This window comes from Orcinus orca, chromosome 4, assembly GCF_937001465.1.
Source record: "Orcinus orca chromosome 4, mOrcOrc1.1, whole genome shotgun sequence".
In the NCBI taxonomy this organism is placed as follows: domain Eukaryota; kingdom Metazoa; phylum Chordata; class Mammalia; order Artiodactyla; family Delphinidae; genus Orcinus; species Orcinus orca.
The window spans coordinates 36343315-36365721 of NC_064562.1; the positions used below are offsets into that span (position 1 = coordinate 36343315).

At 32.8% G+C, this 22407-nt stretch overlaps 1 protein-coding gene across 4 annotated transcripts in view; it reads right to left on the reverse strand.

Moving 5' to 3' along the window:
* The window catches only part of TLL1 (tolloid like 1), a 261887-nt gene that overhangs the window by 51445 nt on the left and 188035 nt on the right, over window positions 1-22407 (reverse strand). For 2 of the 4 annotated variants that reach the window (XM_049709067.1, XM_049709066.1), the window contains exons 10-15: window positions 18404-18506; window positions 15793-15909; window positions 14462-14607; window positions 5049-5244; window positions 3292-3417; window positions 2056-2216 (exon numbers count right to left, since the gene is read on the reverse strand). In XM_049709067.1, coding sequence (XP_049565024.1) covers window positions 2056-2216; window positions 3292-3417; window positions 5049-5244; window positions 14462-14607; window positions 15793-15909; window positions 18404-18506 — 849 coding nt within the window. Of the gene's footprint in view, window positions 1-2055; window positions 2217-3291; window positions 3418-5048; window positions 5245-7567; window positions 9131-10750; window positions 10866-11373; window positions 11644-14461; window positions 14608-15792; window positions 15910-18403; window positions 18507-22407 lie in introns of those variants that run through there. The other 2 variants (XR_007476996.1, XM_049709068.1) reach the window with 2 other exon arrangements.

Genomic DNA, 22407 nt, shown 5'->3' on the forward strand with positions numbered 1-22407 from the left:
ATATTAATTAGGTGATAAATAAGCAAAATGTTGCTAGGAAAAATGAAATAAGTTTTCTATCTACTTTGTTACAACTGCAACTTTTATTTAGAGAGGGCTCTGACACAAGATAGGATAATGTTACCGAAGCTAAAGTTGTTTGATATTGATTTTCCTTTTAGATATCAGTAAAATGAATAAAACAATGAAGTTATAACTTAACCCAGTATTCTATAAGTCAAGATTTTGCTCATGAGTTTATTTTAAATATTCAAGACTTTAAACTATGAAAATGCACAGAATTTTATTAATAGGATTCCACACAGTAACCTCATCATAAGTTTAAGAATTCCAGGATATGTTACAGAGTTTGTAAAGGCTCCTTCCATGAATAAAGACTGCTACCATGAGAAAAATGCTTTCAAGCACAATGCCCCATTTATTTTAAACCATCTACCCTTCTTCCTCGTAAACATAAACGTTTATCCTTCTTAGGAACATCTATCAATTAGTGAATCAAAATGCCATTCTGCCACAACCAACAGCTTTAGGTAAACTGAGAAAGTAGAAGCCATTCAATACTAAGCTCACATTACATTGAAGAACTGGCAGGGAGATTCCCATTTTCAAAATGTGTTGCTCATATGAAAGCTGTTCTAAGATTACTATAAAAATACATTCTTAATTTTAATATTTCCCCAAATTTAAGATAATTATTAAAGAAAAATGATGTTTTATGTGGATAAATTATGTAAGAAATATAAATTGCAGTCTTTTCCATCATAAAGCTTACATGATGTAAAGAAGATCTCAAAATGAGCTCTAAAATTGTACAATTCTCTGAAATATCAGTGCATTACACTTCATATTTTAATTTTCTTTAAGCAACACAAAAGTCTGCACTTCTTTTTAACTCAAAACCATAGAAATGCCTTGACTACTACAAATAGAATTTTTAAAAAATGACTAAAAGAAAGAAGGATAAGTGGGAGGGGAAAAAAGAAGAAGCAAAGATACATACACAAAGACAAAATTACGGTATAAAACCCACAAATATTACCAACAATTATTGTCCAGGAGCACAGATACATTATATTTCTGTTCTCTCAGTTCTCTGTGAGTGTTCAACAGATATACATCAAAGACAAAATAATTTTTGAGTGAATTTTATCACACTTTTGGATCTCATTCATTTAAAAATAAACACAGGAAAAAAAAGTTGTTGGGAGTAAGGATGTGGGAGTTAGAGAAAAGAAAAGAAAGTAGAAAAGCTGAAATAGAACAAACATTTATTACATTTTCTCTGGACTTAATGTTGACCGATCACACAAGACACAGTTCTAAAAGTTGTCATCTCTAGGCCTGACATTCCATTTGAATTTGGTGTGTATGTACCAGCACATAGGAATTCTCAAATAAATGATTTCATTTGTTTAAAAGTGATCACCAGACAGAAAACTGGACGTTTACTATGGTAAGCTATAAAGTCAAAGGGAAGATAGTGTCAACTAAATACATGTTTTATTGAGGTTAAAAATATTTCTTTCTTCTTCTCTATCTTTCTCACTTTATCTGTGAACCATAAGCATACTCATAATGAAAAACTACTTATATAATGAAAATATACCCATTTCCACAAGTGAAATATACCAGGTTTTCCCAAAAAGGTATTTTCGTTATGACTCAACAAGTGAATTTTGGTTTATTTTTTCTAGAAAAATCTATGTGACATTACCCTAATATTTTCGTAGTACTTTAATAAATCAGGAAAATGCTGGGGGGTAATTTTCAATCTCCCAGAGACAGTCTAAAATATCATCCAATGCCAGCAGGAATTATAAGCAGTTGCAGAAATGAGAAATAGAGCAAAGAAAGACTACAGCATTTATACTATTGTACTACTGCAATTTTCCTTCCTCCCTTCCTTTTTTCCTTCCTTCCTTCCTCCCTCCCTTCCTTCTTCCTTCCTTTCTTTCTTTCTTCTTCTCTCTCTCTCTCTTTTTTTTTTAGTTTACCAGATTGTCTTTAGGGATTCCTAAAACACTTTATAAAAAAATATATTTATTATTCACTTACTTCATTGCCCTCCAATTCAAAAAACTCAAACTTCATAGAAATTCTGTACTGTGTTGGTGCCACCACTTGCCACACGCAGTGTTTGTTGGGAGGGTACTCCTTGGGCCAGCCTGGAGTGGTTATGGTGCCATTCAGTTTTGTAAGAAGTCCTCCGCAAGCCGCTAAAAAGAAAGAAAAGGGAAAGGTTTCCCCTAATAAATCTACCCCCTTCTTAGCACCTTTCCATTGATAATCAAACATCTCAGTATTAAATTTCAACCATCTTCTGGATTTTTCGAAATCTAGAAAGCTGCAGTCTCTATTCCTTAATCTTTAGTACAACTATTTTAATCATCTAATCCAATTTATAAAGTGTTATTTTGTAGATATGGAGTGAAGAAAATGATGGCTTTACACTTTAGATCGCTTCAAAGTTGGGCGAGCAATATAAAGAAACCTGGGGGTCAGATTTCTTATATTTTAAGTGTGTATAATAATACCTACACCACACGATTGTTGTGAGAATTAATAAAAAGGTATAGGTAAAGTACAATACAGCATGATGTATTAAGACCAAAATCAATTGTTTATTTCCCCAAACTCTTTTTTTTTTCCCAAGACAAGGAAGGAGTTACTTGAGCTAGAAGGCAAGGTAAACTATAGTAAATAGAGCATATTTGTTATTGCAAAAACTCCATTTAGCAACTGGTTTTCTTTCTCTTTTGGATGATCTATTTAAAAGAGGTACTATTTATGTTACCTCTCTTTCTTATTGATAGTGAAGTTAGGAAAGTTAGGGTTTCAAAAGCAAGTTAAGTGAAATGAACATATTGTACACAGTTCCTAATTAATTCCTAGGGAGTCAAGAGTTAGCTAAAGTAACTGGTCTCTTGAATTGCCTTTGAATATATAGGCATATGTATGTATATGTGGATATGTATGTTAACTAATATAAATATTACTATATTTATAAACATATTTTTTAAACTACCTGTAATCTCAGGTTTACCATATTTGGTAAGTTTCTAAAGTGTATTTATTTTTAGTAGTCATGTGGAAATAACAGCCACATAACTTCATTATTATCTGGAATACAATGTCCTGTGTTTTAAAGATACTGTATTTTCTTCATAACTGTGTCTATTTTATTCTAGTATAAGAGGGAGGCATAAAAAGAGAAGGAGAATGAGACTACATGATAGAAGGAAATGGGTAGGGGTTTCAGGCAGGGAACCCCACGTGCAAATCTGGTCCCACCTTCGCAGGTCCTTTTGTCAGGTCCCAGCTCATAGCCAGGCTCGCAGGAGCACTGGTAACTGCCCAGTGTGTTCAGACAACGCTGCTCACAGCCTCCACGGTCAGGCTTGGCACACTCGTCTTCCTCTATAAAAATGGCGACAATTAGACAATTGATTTCTTCAACGAAGGAACAGGAACAATTTGCAAGGCCTTGACTGATGACATAGAAGAACCCATGTCACTGCAATCTAAGAATTGTGTAAGAACCAGAAGGACTGGTCCAACTGAAGATCACCTCATCTCAGACACAGTACGTTTTTTTCTGACTTTAAAGATAAAGAGGATTATTAAAACCTAGAGATTTTTCAGAATGGAATAGAAAAACTTACTGAAAAAACATGGATTCACCTGTTCATTTCATTGTATAGTTTGCTAGGTAGCCTGAAGAAATGCTTTTAAAGTAATATCATTATTAAGAAATAAAATATGGTGACTAAAAATTAAAAAGAAGGAAAACTATGAAACTTAATAGACCTCTTTAAATTGAAAACATTCACTGTTTTTTATATAGATATGTTGATCCAGAAAATACAATAATTCCAGATTTTTGTAAACAGAAACTATTTTAATTGTATATGGTAACATGAAAATATATATGAAATAGACATATGAAAAATATATACTGTTTAAAAAACACATATTACAAGGTACTCCATAATCTCACTCTTTAGGAATAACCTACTGTGAGTTAGGAAAACAGCAAACAATATTCTCTGGAGAAATTATGCATCATCCAAAGACTAGGCATTTTGTTAAGCAAATACACAAACATCACGAGAGAGACTCTTATAATATGTTTCTTCTACTGTAAAATATAACATAGAGAAGATTTAAACCATGAAAATGAACAATTTAATGAATACTTGTAATACATATAGTAGAAGTGCCAAGGTTCTCTGCCTTTCAGTTCAAATGGTGAGCATCTAAGTAATGCTCAGGAAAAATCAATTATATTATTGCTCTTTGAATAATGAAAATATCTAGATATTATTCACACTAAATTTTGACATACACTACTGAATCCATCACTTATTCTTTAAAAATTATTATAGAGAAAATTTATTTTCTCTTCACATAAAAGAATTTTATTCTATAATAACACACTTAACCTAAGTGCCTATGAATTTTCAAAATACAAATCTGATGTTATTATTTGCACTAAAATAGCTTTCTTTTTACCTGAGGAATACACACCAAACATGGGACATGAAAATAAACTAAAATTTGCTTATACAATTCAAAATTAAAGCTGATCAGCAATAATGTCAAAAAGACATTTTAGGGATCAGAATGTTCTACTAAGGAGGCCATACATTATTTCTAATGTGACAGAATTCTATTCTCTAAGGGATGTTTTAGATGCTGCCACCTGGAAATAAATTGATAAACTATATATCAGTAATCCCCTTCTGGTTATGAACCCTTTGTTGATTACATTGCAAATATTTTCCTCTTGTCTGTATATTTCTGGATTTTGACTATTTCCTAAAAAACAGGTGGTAGAATATCCTAATGGAGTTCCTACCCTGTGCTACAAATCTCCAAATTCCAGTTTTATAACCAGTAAACTATTCCATCAAAAACCATCAAAATATCTTTATGAATAGTGCATACGTCAATCTTCAATATTACTTTATTTCTCCCCTAACTCAAAGATAAATACCACATTTATCCTTGACAGAGAAAATCTTCCACTTTAAATGATTTCAAGTTACCTTTAAAAAAATTGGCAGCGAACCCTGCTTTGTTCACAGTTCCATCAGAAACAAACTTCATCCACAAGGTATTGGAGGTAGATCTGATATCTTCAGGTTTATCATAACCACAAAAACGCCCTATTAAAGGACTATTTTCACTGGTTCCATCTCGAACTTCTAGGTAGTCATAGGCACAGTTGTCATGTCTCTCAATCTGTAATAGTAAAAATATGTGATCTATCTCATTAATAGACAAAACAATTTCTATAAAAAAGTATCATGTATTCTCAGTGCCATAGTACTAACATGGCCATATTACTTATACCAAAAGAGAGCATTTCTGTTGAGTGTGTATGGTAATATCTACACTGTCCATGAATAAAGGATGTATTATTCTGGTAGAGAGACAGAGGAAAAAAATCTATGAAAAAGTGCATCTACATGCACTAGGATCAATAGAAGTTAACTGCCTTTTAAAATAAAATAAAAATACAAGTAGTAATTCTTTGGAAAATAGAATTTAAGAGAATCCAGACTAATAATTATCATTAGAAATCTGGGCTAGATATGCTATAAACAATGCATAATTTGTTCTGAAACATAGTTATAAAAATTGCTCATAGTTGATCAAAAAATCATTATTTTTTCAATAGAGTGGCTGAATTCATATTATTGACAAATGTTGCACTATTTTAGGTTATACATATCTTTTTGAAGCAAAATCTGATAACATGGGGATTACATTTCTTCCTAGTCTATGAAATCCTTTATCCATAGTTAGCATAGCTTTGTGTGGGAAGACTACTCCATTGTAGAACTAGCACTGGCTGCCCCTCTCAGGGTAACAGGCATGTTTAGATGAGACTTTTACCTTAACACATTATTCTTGACCTGTGCACCCTGGATGTACTCAATCTCTTTCCTAAACAACTAAATGCAAATACTAGCTCAGACTATTGGCTTTATGAAGAAGTGAATGTTTGTAGACTTTTGTTTTAGCTCTAAACTTCTACAAAAAACAAAACAAAATTTACAAATTGTTTTATAAATTGTAAGACAATTTCTAAATAAATTCTTGCTTTTGTTTTTTTCATAGAAAATGGGCCCTAACTCTGAAGTCTTAATAGAGTCAACTACTTATTAGGTATTTGAAGCCGGAAAGCACTGACATCTATAATTATAAACCATGAAAAGTATCACATGTTGTCAACCAACATTCAACATACAATTCACTAATTTATGGAATTCTCCTATTACAGAATGAATGTCAGGGAACACATTCATTCTATGAACTACAACCTGTATGCATGAAACTTCTGGTATAGTTGGTTGAAGAAGTCATTTCCTGATTTGTCAATACATTAACAATGATAGTCTTCAAATTAGGCAGCATAAGGACAAACAGAAAAAAATAGATTTTGAAGCAGATTTGGTTAGAACTAAGTACTGCATTTGCTGCTGCCCTTTTCCCAATCACAAATCAGGATTCATTTATTTCTTCAATAAATATTCAGTGCTGGTTCTGTTCTGTGCACTCTTCTCACTGCTCAGTATGCATCATTCATCAAAATAACAGAGCCTCGCCCTGCTGGAGCTTATACTGGTGGGTAGAGAGCAAAGGAACAATAAACAAGGTAAATAATAATCATAAAATATTAGAAAATAATACATTCTATGGAAGAATACAAAGTGAAACAAGATAGGAAGTATGAGCAGTGGGGGTGGTGGGATTGAAGGTTGCAATTTTACTATCAGTAGGAGCTCATTGTGACTCATAAATCCAGATTTTTCCCTAAAAATGTATTCTCTTCGTGTGTGGAATTATGGGAAAGAATTGGAAAATATTTAACATTAAAAATATCTCATTATTTAAAGCATACTTTTGAGACAGTAGCTGTTAAATAGAGAGGTGAGGGAGAGCTAGCAGTCTCACTAGGAACAAAATTAGTCACTGGGGTGACAAGGCCAATCTGACCAGCTATAACACACCTTCTTCTCTCAGTCTTTAATACAGTCCCTTCAAAATCAGAGTTCTCTATAAATATGAGAACATTTCCAGATGGTCAAAGTCTATTCATTGGTTAAGGGGACATATAAAATAACATCTAAAACTCTCAGGGTGTACAACTTGATAAAAGGGTAAGCAAAACTGAACAAACAACAAAACTGTAGGAAAAATAACCGAAGGTCTCAGCAAGTCAACCTATCTATCTTCACCTGCTTGAGCAGCACAGAATGAAATGCTTGCAACTCATGAATTATTTTGGAAAGGGGGAAAAGGCTAAGTTAGAAGAGGAAAGGGAGTGAGAACACACAATGAAGAAAGTAGCTGTTTGCCATGGAAAGTTAATTAATAGAAAAAAAATCACGTTGCTTCATATCAGCAGCCATACCAGAGTAAAAAATAAGAAGGTTAATTAAAATGGGTTTTTAATTACTATTTATGAAGAAATTACTGCTTTTGAAAATTACAGTACGAAGAAAACAAGAGAGACACTGTTGAAAAAAATTACATATGATCAGTAATTAAAAGGATATAGGATAGCAGGTATTTCCCTGTATATAAAACTCACTCTGTTCCTTTAACAGTTAAACAATAATCTCTTTAAATTTTAATTTATAGTATATTTACTGGTTACTTCGTAAAAATTAGAGCTTTAAATATTTTATATGATACACAAAGTGTAAATATCTCATGGGTAAAATGAATAAAAATGACCAATTTTAGGACTGATTCCACCAGTACCTATTTATGAATTACATATTACTTATATATTAAGTATTATGCACCTGGTATTAGGGATAAAACAATAGAAATATGCACTGTAGTCTCACACAGTAAATGCCATGGTTGTTGACCTACATATCATATCAATGACCTCCATGATCTTTGTTTACATGTTTTTCCAGTTTAATTATTTTAATCCTAATTGCAATACCAGCACAATAAATCTTCTCTATTGGTGTTAATTATAATTATACCTCTTCAACTACATCCACATAACAGTAATGATAGTGAGCACAAATGAGAGTTTGAGTTATTTTATGTTATTTGTGTAACATTTTCTCCAGCAGTATCGATTACTTTATTAGTATAAATATAGGTGAAGAAATAAATATGGTTGAAGCTAAAAAGTGGATAAGTTCATTGATGTTATGACAGTAACCTTAGGTACCATGAGAAAAAGAACACCAAAGTCAGTAATTCATAAAAAAAAGAAAAGGAAAAACAGTCTCTTCTTGATTTAAAGCGTGGACATGTAATAAATATGTTTGGTAATGATAATGCTGATTTATTACAGACTTTAAGGTAATCAGAACACAAACCATATAGGAATGTGGCAAGTTTATCATAACGTAAACAGACCTAATATGTGTATAGAGAAAACAGTGAAAGTGACATTAAGCTCTGAAGATTGTTTTAGAAAACTGATATATAAATGATATTGGAAGTAAATCCAAATACACAAAGAAGGAAGAATAAGTACAAAGCTTAGCCAGAAGGGATTAATATTACATTTCATTACTAAGTGTGGGGGGTCCATGTCTTTACTGGCAGGTTAGAGAGGAAGCATCAAAAAGCTGAGTTATTTTATTTAGCAAGAACTAAAATCAATTAAAAGTAACCTAAAGTAGTCAGCCTCTCATTCTAACACTGCCAACCAGTGCAGAGCTTTGTGGTCAGTGCATGTGGGGGAGCTCTAAGACTGAAGGAATGCCAGCCCTGGAGCAAGATACCATACCCAGGCTCAGGGGCCATTCACACACTTTGCTTTCATTTTACAATCAAATTTCCAAATAAATATAACATCGCAAAAACATCTACTGCAATACCTACTTATTTGTAAAAACCTCTGAAAACTCCAAAGTTTCTAGGTAATAGTTTCAGTAAAACTCTCCCGTACTCCCTGAAAAATTGAAAATAAAATTACCATATGATTCAGCAATTCCACTTCCGGGTATTATATTTGGAAAATTGAAAGCAGGGTCTTGGAGACATACTTGTACATCCATGTTCATATCAGCATTATCCATAATAGCCAAGGGGTGGAAGCAATCCAAATGTCCATCAGTGGATGAATGGATAAGCAAAATGTGGTCTATACATAAAATGGGATATTAGCCATAAAAAGGAAGGAAATCCTTTCAAGTGCTATAACATGGATGAACCTTGAGGATATTACACTAAGTGAAAATTTTAAAAAGTGACACAAAAAATCAAATATTGTATGATTTCACTTACATGAGGTACCCAGAATAGTCAAATTCAAAGAGATATAAAGCAGAAGAGTGATTGCCAGGGGCTGGGGGGAGGGGGAAATGGGAAGTTGTTGCTTACTGGGTAAACAGTTTCAGTTTTGCAGGATGAAAAGTGTTCTGGAGGTTGATTACACAACAATGTGAATGTACTTAACACTACTGTGTCATACACTTAAAAAATAGTTAAGATGGTAATAGTAATAAAATAGTAATAAAAAAAGTCTTCTATGAGTGTTAGAATGTAATTTCAAACTGTAATTCACACTATCAACTCCATAAATGATTTAACTTTTATAGATAATATAACTTAAAGTTCTATACATTTGGAACAATGCTAAGTCATTATTTTTTGCTTTGGGGTAAAATGTTAAAGAAAAGTATGACTAACAAAAACAATCAAGATTAGCATTTATTATTAAAAATAAATTAATTTTAATAATGAGAAAAATACAGTAAATTTAAGTAATAAATGCTATGACAAAAGGAATTTTAAATAAAAAGGAAAAAAGTTTAATAGATTATTTTAAAATGTATCACTGTCATATTTAATATTTTATTAATTAGTATTAGTTTTATTTTTACTATTTAATACTTAATGAATATTGATATGTATACAGTTAGAGCTCAAAAATGGAGGAGAAAAAACAAAATGCTCAACCATGTGAAAATCAAAACCATAAGGCTGGGTTAGGTCTATTTTTATATGATTCAGTTTTCTCAATGCTGCCATTTGATTTTTTTTTTTCCTTCATGACACAATTATTTTTAACTCATAAATTTAATAAATATTTACTGAAAACCTATGATGACCAGATAATAAATATATACTTGATAGTATATAAACAGTGATGAATAAACAGACATGTCCCTGACTGACAGGCATTTATTGATTAAACAACTCAAATGTACAAATGACAATAGTTATGATGGGAAAGAATTTATTGCCACGAGAGAATTAGATGCCTCATTTTGCTACCAAGATCTGGGTGTAAGAGCGCCAGGCCATGGAATTGGTATCACTCACAGTCTACCAATTAAGAACTGTGTGACCTTGGGCAAGTTTATTTAATCTAATCTTTCAGAGTAGAATGATAGCCTAAACTATAATTCTGAAGAGCTACTTTATATAGTAGCTCTTATATAGTCATATTCTCTTATACAGTCATTAACCAATATATATTCTTAGCCAAATATCCAAAAATAGTGCAGGGCAAGCATTAAAATGTTAACTAATTAAGATCTTGTCTTGGCTTCCTAGTTCATTCACAAAGACTAGTCTACTTAACTTAAACTAATATAAAATATTTAAAGGAATTAAAGGATTACTCTTAATCAGGTAATTCACAAAGTACAGTTGACCCTTGAATAATGTAGGAGTTAGGGATGCCAACCAAGAACAGTTGAAAAACCGCCAACTGCTATCTCTGCCTCAAAAACAAAGGAACTGATAAATGACTCACCCAAGGGAAGGAGGCTGAAATAGTTTGCAGAGGTTCACCACTTAAACCCTAATTCTTCTGATTCCATATATTGTGATCTCTAATCAAACACAAACTTTCCCCCACACTTAAAGATCTGTAAAATGAAAATAACAGGTACTATGTTTATTTTAAAAAGTCTACATATAAGTGGACCCCTGCAGTTCAAACCTATGTTGTTCAAGGGTCAACTGTACCAAGATAAAAAACTTTTGTATGTAGTTTAGAATGTTGCTAGTAATTATGGGAAAGACTATTATATACTATGGTTTTCAAAAGGAAAGTATAACCAAATCACAGTGTGTAGAAATATTTATAAGTACCTCAAATGTAATCTCACTTAAATAAATGTATGTAGGGATTTTAATTAAACATAACTAAGCTCTGGGTTTATTTCACTTATTTCCTGCTTTACTGACATTTGTTTGAAGTTGTACTATTAAAGTCTCCCCAACTTTTTCTCTTCTGTATTTCTGCATACTGAAAGTTCTCAAGTGAAATAGTAGTATAGAGGCTTTTTTACAAATAACACCACTGCTGAAGAGAAGACGAGTTCTTCAAAATGATTTTAGACATTATCTACATTCACGTACAAACTCACTTCAGTATTGGTCTTAAGAGTCAACATACCAGTAACTACTAGAGAAGAAAAATCTTCCCAAAGGTGATGATTACAGAAGTATTAGGACTCTATTACCCTCATTAACAAAAGCACTTGTTCAGATTTCTTTCTGTACTTACATTAAAATCTAAGTAGCATTAGGAGAGGTGAATATTCATGACATAAATTCACAGAAAGGCATAAATAATGAACAGCCAGTAAGTTCTTTATAGTAGATTTCAACAGAACTAGCTTATCTTAAGGGCCCTTTTATCTGAAAAGGGAGAGAGTGACATAGGGAATAAAAGAGTTACAAAAATAGAAAGTGTTTGAAAAAGTCAAAGATTGATATCAGTGAATAAAAACAGTTTTGTCAGAGAAAGACACAAAACACTGAGAAATAGTGAAGATATTTTTAAAATTATACATTTTAAATATAAAATGCATAAGCTGTATATTGAAAATGTTATGTAAACAAAAACAAACTGATATAAACAGATAATTGAGTAACTGAAACAAACCACCTAATGACCACTAGACCAAATTAAAAATATATACAGTTGATTCTCAGTATTAGCAGTAGTTGAGTTCAACAAAGTCACTGAAAACACTGAGTTAGTGAATACTGATTCATGGCTCCTGGAGAAATACAAGGTTAGGTTCCTGAGAGCTTCTGGTCACAAAATTTTTGTCATCAAATCAATACTTAACCTTGCTTTATGTGTGTTTCTGTTTAAAGGTACCTTCACAGATATTCAAATTCATTAACAGTGAACTCATGGCCAACAGCATTATAATGCACGCCTGAAAGTCTAACACAAAGATTTTCTCCATGAGGCACATGGGGAGTAGTGTTTGATAAAACTTTAAGCAGAGGAGTGTTTGATATAACTTACATTGTGAAAGTATCATCCCAGCTGTTGTGTGGATATCAGGATATGTAGGGCAAGGGTAGAGATGTGAAGAGTTCATCAAAGTTCCAAAGCAAGAGACAGTGATTACAACAGTGGTGGCCAGAAAGTAGGTATAAAGTGGTCATGTATGTGGTATATTTTGAAGACAAAGCATATGGAATATGCTTATTAATTGGCTTTGGGGTTTAAGACAAAAAATGGAATTAGGGATATTACTTGAGTAAATAGTGACATACTGAAACACTAAATACTGAAATAGGGAAGACTGAAGGTGAGTGGGTTAGTGTGAGTAAAACAAGACAATCAAAGGCTTGATGTTAGTCAGTTAAAGATGAGAGGCCTACTAGACATTCAAATATGTCCAGCATATGAATAAAGGAGGAAAAACATAAGGAAATAAAGCAAAATGAAGAAAGGACAGGAAACTAGAGATAATAAATAAAATATACTATCAGCCAAACTGTGACATGACTCTACCTCATTTCCAAAGCTTAGCAATAACTTATTCATTCACTTAATCAACAAGTATTTATTAAATGACTACTCTGTGTCAGGCATGGTTTTAAGTGCCTGAGGTGTAAATCTTTCTTATTTGTCCTTACATTATCCTATTTTTGAAGAATATCACTCTTACTATATTGATATATCAAAACAAACAAAAAAACCCCAGAAAACCAAAAAAAAAAACTGCAAACCAACTAAGCCAGCAATTTCTGCATCTCAGTTTTTAGATGCATGGAATGAATGTATTTGCTGACATCACTATTATAATAGAATTCTATAAAACATTGAATTATATATTGAAAGGCAGTTCATCACTTAATTTTTGCAATAGCACAAAATATTAACACATGTAATGTGGTCATTAGATAATTTTTCAATGAACCAGTTGTTTTGGTCTAAAAAGTGAGTCCTACCCAATTTTAGTTTACTCTTTACAATAAAGTGTTCTATTTGAATAATGTTTGCAATCCAATAAAATTTAAAAATAAATGTGAATCAGATAATCTCAGAACCAAGGTTTCCAAAAATGCAAAGAGATCAGGGGCATAAACATCATGATCACAGCATAAAAGAGAGTTTTTTCATGATTAAAAAGAAATATGTCTTGAAAATTAGAAGGTACAAGCAAAGGGGTAGAGACAATACCAAAAAATATGTTACACAGTTTACAGGTGGGGGTATGAGTTTCTCTGGGCTTTTGAGTAACACCTGGATTCCCCTGGGGCTCCTGCTATGGGGACTGGGACACCACACAGTCACCACACTCAGTGGCAAGCACATCCTGGCAATGAATGGGGTTCTCTACACCGGCCTTCTGATCACTTGGACAGTAAGTAGGCCTTCTAATTTCAGTAAAGAAATAATCTCCAGTAATGGCATCTGGATCTCTAACTCTTTCTTGGACCTACTGCCAGCACCTCATCATTCCTTCCTACTCCACCTTGGGCTCTCAATTTCTAGCCTGATTCTGTAATTTAAACATGCTCAGGAGTTCTTGACAATTCCCATATCTCTTAGCTTCTAATTCCTCACTCAGTTCTCCCCACTACACAAAAATGACTCATTAGCTAGTGCAGTAGTTTTAGATGCAGACTTTGCTCCAGGATTCTGACTGGCCTTTGGTTTATTCTGCCCTCATCTAATAATGCAATGTCGGTGCTGATCTCTTCCCCAATAAATATTTTTGATGAAGTCAAAAGCTCCTAAGAATATTTAAATCCCTGTTTTTTTATATAAATAATTTTCTGCATAATGATAAAAAGATGAAAAATGGATTTACACTGTAACAACAACAAAAAAGATGATCTACCTTTAACCTCTTAGTTTAGAAGAGAAATAAAAGTTTTTTATTTAATGGACTCTTCAAGCATTCTTGTGAAACAAGCCTGGTCATTTGTCAAAAGAAACTATTGACAGTACTTCAAACATTCTAATTCAAAAAGCACAGATAATGTAAACTCACTTTAATCTTCTTGAAAATGTCTGCAGTAAGAGGAAAGAAGAAAAAAAAAAAAACCTCTTTCGCTCTTGATGTTGCATTTTATAGGCAATCCTTTGCTTCTTTGTTGATGAAAAAGCTGATTCTCTAGTTCTTTGCTTTTTTAATGAGGATCCCTTAAATGCACTGTCATTTATGGAGGATGTGCCCCACAAAGGCTGCCTGAAGGACTTTACCTCAAAGGCCTGAAAGGTCAGCCCGACATAGCAGTCTTCTGACACTGCTATTTTCCATACACATTCTTTCATCGGCCTGTAGTCATCGGGGTAATTAGGAGACTGAATCTGTCCTTCATTTTTACGTATCTCACCTCCACAGATAGCTGAGGAAAGCAAAAATAAACAAATAAATAAACCTAGACATGCCATTTCACTTTCATTTGCTTCTAAGATAACATTTTAGTTTGGTGCCTGGAGCTGAGTACATAAAAACCAGGTTATAAAAATCAAGGTTGGCTGGTTGTAAATATTTAGTTGGTTAAAAAAAAAACCTAGCCACTTAACTATAAATATTAGATAACAGCAGAGGAATATATGATTTTTTATCACTGTTAATTCACATTTTTACAAAAACAAGCATTTAAAAAAAAAACTTTAAAAACCTTTTGAGATTTTGTAATTTATTCTATGTGAGTTTTCTCTGACTCTCTGAACTGCTTCTTTAGGTCTTTTACCTCAGTGGAGGAGCTGATCAGGAGAGAAGCGCCACAAAACTCTCTGGGCCTCTGGCTGTGAGCGGCCCTCGTGCTCAACATCTGTAGCTGCATCCAAACCATACTCTTCACAACCACACAGTTAATCTCTAAAACAAATGCTTCCATCCTCTTAAAAGTCTAAGAGAAGCAGAAATCTTCTGTCTTCTAAATAACCTAAACTTCTGTGCTGGCAGAGGCAGGAGCAAGAAGGGTCTTCTCTACCCACGATCTAGCAAGAAGGTTTTTAAAGCCAGGAAGCACAATGCCAGTTTACTGTTTTAGATACATATAGAACAAAGCCTCTAGTAAATTCTTCTTGAATGCTGACACTCTCATTTAGACAAAGCAAGCTCCAGAACTGTGCGCAATTACTTTCTGTGCAGTTTCCTTTAACAAGGCATTTCCGTGGTACAGGCATCAAACACATAAAAAGTCAGCACAAAGAGAAGTGGTAATTTCTTCATAACATTTTAATGTTGTCATGAAAAAACAACCGAAGTTTAAGAACTCTTTTGCCGTTTGTTGTTGCTGTTGTTTTCCACACATCTCTATAATGAGTTTTTTTTCCCACACACATCCCTGATGAGTACACTTACATGTTACCACATTACTGGTACCAGAAAGCAGGTTGTTTCTGCAGTTTAAATTTACCGAGTATTTTTATTAAAATCATCATAATGAACATTATAATACAGGTTTAGAAAATTTTGTAATTGAAATACAGTTACAATATCATTCTAATGAAATTGAGAGAAAGGATATTTCTGTTTAGAGGTCTAAGAAGAAGCCATCTCTAAACTCAATGTGACTTGCCTTCATAGATAGCTGCAAAGCCCTTTCCCACCCAATTACTGCTGCTACGAAACTCAATCCACATTCTGCTGTCTGTAGAGGTTAGAACTTCAGGCAATTTGTCCCCACAGAATCTACCTAAAAGAAATAAAAGAATAAAGAGACTCCTAAATATGACTTTATATTCTAATTGCTTTTCATACTAGCTACAAATTGCATACATAAAACCTGATTTGGTTCCTGTATCTACCCCTAGGAACTAGAGCTATAATTATTCTTTAATATTTACTTAATAAAGGTGGATAAATAAATCTCTTCATATTTATTTATAGAATATTGGAACATATCACTCTCAGATTGACTGATGTCAGTATCATTATCTGTAGAATTAAGAAACAGCTAGCTCAAAACATGTCCTATTTGTAAAATGACACATGATATATCAAGGTGGGGAATATTATTCTATGGAAAACAGAAAAAAGTACAAGTGATCCTGAAAAACTGCTTCAAATGTTCAATTTGCTCATTAGTAGGGAAGTGACAGCTCAAAGTATAGTTCTTTGTTTAGTCATGTTCAATGGCGACTTGTCAGGGAAACCCACAGACTGCCCAAGGATCTTATGTTACTACATACATCTCATCTATAAAGCTGTAGTATGTAGTGTAGTAGGCAGAATGGCAAACAGTATCAGAAGACTTAATAATGAGTTCTAATTTTTTCTGATTGTTTATCCACAGGCAAGTATAATACTGAGCAAATATATTATTGCCTGTCATTCCTTCTTCCCTCCTTCAACCTTCCACAAATATTCGTTGCTTACTGTATATCTGCTACTGTGCTCTAAGATTTTATGATGACAGAAAGTTAAATATGACAATGCACATGAAATAATTCCACAAAGAATAATATATTGTCATCCATTTTTGTGTGCCCTTGGTAATGATGTCATACATAGTTTTAGTATACGAAAAATGTCAGTCAACTTAAAACTAATTCATACTAACAGATAGCAGGTGAAAAAATGTCTCCCTAAATGGCAAAGTAAATTAGGGACATGTAAAAGAGAGCAATGTCCCTTAAACTGTAATGTGTGGGAAAGGGAGAGGGAGAGGGATAATTAGGAGTATGAGATTAACAGATACAAACTACTATGTATAAAATAGATAAACAAAAAGGATTTACTGTAAAGCACAGGAAACCATATTCAAAACCTTGTAATAACCTGTAATGGAATATAATCTGAAAAAATAATATATATCTATATCTGAACCACTTTGCTGTACACCTGAAACTAACACAACACTGTAAATCAACTATACTTCAATTCTTTAAAAAAGGAAACTGGAAGAAAGTAACCTGACTAAAAGAGAAAAAGCTATAATGTGCATATGAATTGCCAGGTAGTCTGTCAAAATGCAGTCTCTGGTTCAGAAGGTACGGAGTGGGACCTGCATTTCCACACTTCTAACCTTCTAAGTGATTCTGATGCTGCCAGTGTGACAGCTACACTCTGAGGAACAAGGTCTCAGAGGAAATAGTGGGGAAAGCTTTCCACATGAGCATTGTAATCAGACTAAGCCAATCTGTTAGGCCATTATACCCTGCAGTGTGTAATGCTGATGGCGCTCTAAAAAGTGTTCTCAATATTTCAGTTTTAGAATTGGTTTTCAAATATGAGTTTAATGAAATGTTTTCTTTGGAACACACATACATATATTACAAATTGCTTCATCTAGGCTAAGAAACTAAATGTTCAATACAATGTTTTCCTCATCCTGACTTATCAAATTAGCTCAAATCTTAATTTTTCCTTATTTTTAAGCATTTCTACAGATCTCTTGGACTTACTAAGGCTGCTGTCACTTTTAATACAACAGTGTCCATTCAGCAGGTTTTAGATATTAAGAAGAAAAGATATGTAGGCAAATAAACACAGCTGAGTAAAGCTACTTCTAAAAATAGAAGTACAATCTCAAAAAAAAATGTCAGTAGAGTAGATGTTCACATGCTCACAGCAGCTCTCACCTTTAAGTAAAACAGAGGGCAACAGAAAGTGCCTAATGTAAGTTAGTGATGTGGTCTGTGGTTAAATGTTGGTAGCATATTTTCATGAGTACCAAATGTGAGCTACAATTTATGACACAAACTACAGATGCACCTTCTCAGCCACAAAAACCTGAGTAGCAAAACTGTGACGTCTACAATAGGAACCAATATCCTTGGTGCAGGAAGCCAGCAACCAAATGTGTACCTAACAGCTCATGCTCTACTGCCTTAGCAAACAAAGCAAAACAACATACACACACAAATACACAATTTATCTGGTTTCCTCATTAAAACTCTGATTTTAAAATTAAAAATACAGAATATGTGATGATTATTCACTATAAGCTATTCTAAATCATTATGTTCAGGTCCAAATACCACCTCATAATTGAAACTGGTTTAAATTAATTAATTGTCTATTTATCTATCTGTCTGTGAGTATTTTTGCTGTGATTGAAAAAAGTATAAGAAAAATTAAAATGTTGGTCTCATACATTTTAAACCCTAAGATAACTCTTGAAAGAATTGTCTCTGGACAAGACAGACTACATGCATAGCCACATAAGAGGCAAAAAAATCTCTTACCAAGGAGAGGTGATTTCCTCCAGTACCCATCTCTTACTTCAATGTAATCATACCAGCACAAACTACTTTTGTATAGGTCCATCGTAGTAAAGTTTAAGACAATCTTCAAAATGTAACAAAAGAATACACAGATTAAAAATGATTGTAACTTCACATGGCTAGGAACCCAGGACTACTGTGAAAAGAGATTCATAGCAAATTTTTTTCCTGTATTAGTATCCCTCTAATATTTTTAAAATAAACACCTCAAAAAAACACCCATTTTCTCATTTACTTTAATATCTAACAATTTAGAAGCACAATGTCAATAAAGAAACTAAACATTTCAGCAATTAAACCAAAGTTTCTGTAAAGTTAATTTGAACAATTGTGAAACAAACAGAAGTCTTTATTCAAATAGTTTATTTTGAATTTTCTTAGATAAGCATGACTTAAACCATGAGAACTTCTGATTTTACTGAGTGTCTTCTTTTTAATAATTTATTTCAGACATCTATAATTACATTAAAAATAACCACCATGTGCCATATTCCAGGAACATAATATCATTGTGTATGTTGAAATGTTTTAAATACAGCTCTAGAATTCAAATTTGTCCATGTAACTATAATCAAAGACAGATGTCACTATGTTTCTCCAGATCCAAGAATATGTATTCGAAGACCTTTTAAGTTAGAAGATCTTATACATGACCCTTTATTCTGTACTTTGTTTTGAAATGATGCTGCCTTTTAAGATAATTCAAGAGCAACTTTAGAAAAGACAGTTTTCTTACTGCTTTATAAAAAGACTTTACTTTTCATATAATTAACTTTCTTTTTTGTTGATTACACCAAAAAGTAGAGCCAAACTAACATAAAAATGCATATATCTGCTGAGGTAAAATTCACTTGGAAAATACTTTTTTATATTCAAAAACTCATTCTAACTCTATTCTGCTTAAAACATATAAGATGCTTAAGGTGTACAATGAACCTGTTCTTTAATCTAGAAATTGAAATGGACTTTGTCCAAAAGCAACAAATTATGAATATTTGACATACTTCTAATATAAAACTGTAGGTTGTAACAGTATTTACAGAATCCTTTTGTGTCAATATAAAAATTCCAATGTAGGAAGACTCTCGAAGAATGAAAAAAAAAGAAAAGAAAAAGCATAATTTTGAATCCATATTCCCTAAAAGTACTACCTTTTTTGTGTTAGAAAACATATACTTCTCCCCTTTCTTGAGCAAAGTATTTAACAGAAAGGTAAGTACTAATTATGGCAAATCAATCCTCACTCAACTAGCTTACTTCTTCCTAGGATGAAGATACAGCATAACAATAAATATTTCTCATGGCATCTTATATCTCAGCACCATGATGATCATTGATGAAATTGTATGCCAAAGTTGGTTTTAATTGCCCATATAAATAACAATTTCACAGAGATGGAAATTAAGAATTTATCTAACTATAATAAAAGTCAGTTGTACCTTATAATGGTGTTAACATTTCACCATTAAATTCAACATTTACCAGTTTCTTTAAACATGTACTTTCTTGATTACAAAAGGGTGAAATCTATCAAGGATGTGAAAATAGAGACAAGATGTTGTTTAACTGTAATGCAGTAGGCGTGGCATAATTTGCTTCAGTTTAATAAAACTTCATTTATTTCTTTCTACCTTATTTATAGTTTTTTTTCTTTTTCCTTTGGTTTTTTTTCCTTCATCTGATTTTATCATTCTAAATATTCTAAAAAACCTTTTACAAGAATTTCCAAAATATCAAAGGACAAAGAACTAATCCTTTTTTTTCCTTTCTTTTTCAATAACCCTCCATACTTGATTATCAAAATGCAGTTTCTAAACTATTTTTCTGTAGTTACCAATATGCTTGCTCTTCCATCTCTGAATACCAATTCAACATTAGGTTATTCTTAGGACATAATTAGGAAATAATTTCTGGTTTTCCCCCTTAACTTTATATTTACTTTAAGTCTGCTACAAATGGGGAATACTACCACTGTCTGATATTAAGTTTCATTCTCCATTTGTATTTTCCCTGTAGCAACCACCAGGGTTTCAACTCTGTATGATCATATGAGAACTAATTTATTATAGCAGAGAGGGCAAAACTAGAATACAGACACAAACAGTAGACCTCAAGGCTCATTTGTGGCTTCCTTCTGGGGTATAAAGGAGTTGTATAATGGTATGCAAAGAGTTTCAACTTCCTCTTTGATGAGGAAAAAATCAGCTAAATTGGAGGGATGTGTGTCATCAAAATTTATTCAAAATTGAAACGATGTGGTTGGATTGCTAACAAACAGTTAATATTTGAAGTCTGGAACACACACACATACACATATGTGCATGCGTGTGCACACGCACACGCACACACACACACACACACACACACACACAGTTGGAAGGGGGGTAACTCTAAACAGAAAAGTTTCCTATCTTGTTTTTAATCTTCTATTTTAAACTCCAAGCACTGTGAAGGAACAAAACTGGCCTACTTTAATGTAAAACATAGCGTCCTTTAGAAGCAGAAAATGTAATAAAGATAGGTTTTTGAAAATCAAATCTTAGGGCTCTGATGTAGAAGTGAAACGTTGGCCTTTGAATAAGGTTGCTAGCAGAATCCATAATTGAATTACAAATCAAAAGCACTTGAAAAATATTTGATTGTTTTATATTATGCTATTTTATATAAATACATTGCATCTTTTTTTCAAAGAATGATGAAATAAAAACTACCTAGCACAATTATATAGATGTTTTATTTCTTATGTTAAGTATCAGTTTACCATTTCTCAATTTAAAATTAATCATAGTTCCTCTGGAACATGGGATTGAGGGAGATACAAGGAAAATTCTAAGATTTCCTGTGATCTGTTCGGGGTCTTACTTGCTATTCTGCAAATTAAATGGATTCAATTGCTGTGGAGTTTGCTTACTAAAGACTTTGTTTTACAATCTTACAGAGTGAACAATCTTGAAGAAAGGCAGATCAACAGTCAAGGGACTAGATGTCTGGAAGTCTCCAGAGAATGATATAAGCAGTGAACTTTTGTCAGCACGATTAAGACATTACTATCTACCTAAACTAATTCCATGAACACCATAAAAAGACCAATTAGAATAATATTTATACCTTATAGTGCTGGGGATGGGGAAGGTAGAAATCTTGTCAATTAGACTGATATTATTAAATAGTTTTTAGAAAGAGATATTAGAATTAAAAGCAGTAAAATAAAATAGATTTCAGGGCTCCATCCAGAAGCAGCTTGGACAAGTCTGATAAACTCTCTAGGCAGACAACTGTTTTCTTCTCAGAAATAAGACTAGGGGCAAAATCAGGGACCAGTAAACTATACCCCATGGGCCAAATCCAGCCTGTAGCCAGTTTTTGTAAAGAAAGTTTTGTTATACACATTCGTTTACAAATTGTCTATGACTGCTTCTGCAATACAATGGTAGCACTGGGTACTTGAACAAACTGCATACCTGGCAGAGTCAAAATATTTACTGTATATCTTCTCCAGAAAGATTTGCCAAATCCAAGAATAATTGATAATTAAGGGTTTGTTCAGTGCTGAACTATATCATACTAAAGGGAAAATTTGCATTTATTTTCACAACTAGGAGTTGTTTGTGACTTTGAGTGAAAAAGAGTAGGTTCAAGTTCTAGCTTCTCAGTTTGCTAGTTTACTTAAACTTTCTGAGTTTGAATGAATGTTCTTGCTATAAAATAGCGATCATCATATCAGGCTGATCTCAGCAGAATTAAATCAGAGAGATTTAATTGGATAATGTGTAGAAAAACACTAAAGTAATCTAAATACATTGTTAAGATTCTCATGTATTATTATTTTCATGGTACATACTTGAGCATCCCTTACAATATAAATCCTGAACAGGAGTTGAGGAAGATGGCATAAGAATAAGAGGCGGAAAACACCTTCCTCCCCACAGATACATCAGAAATACATCTACACGTGGAACTGTTCC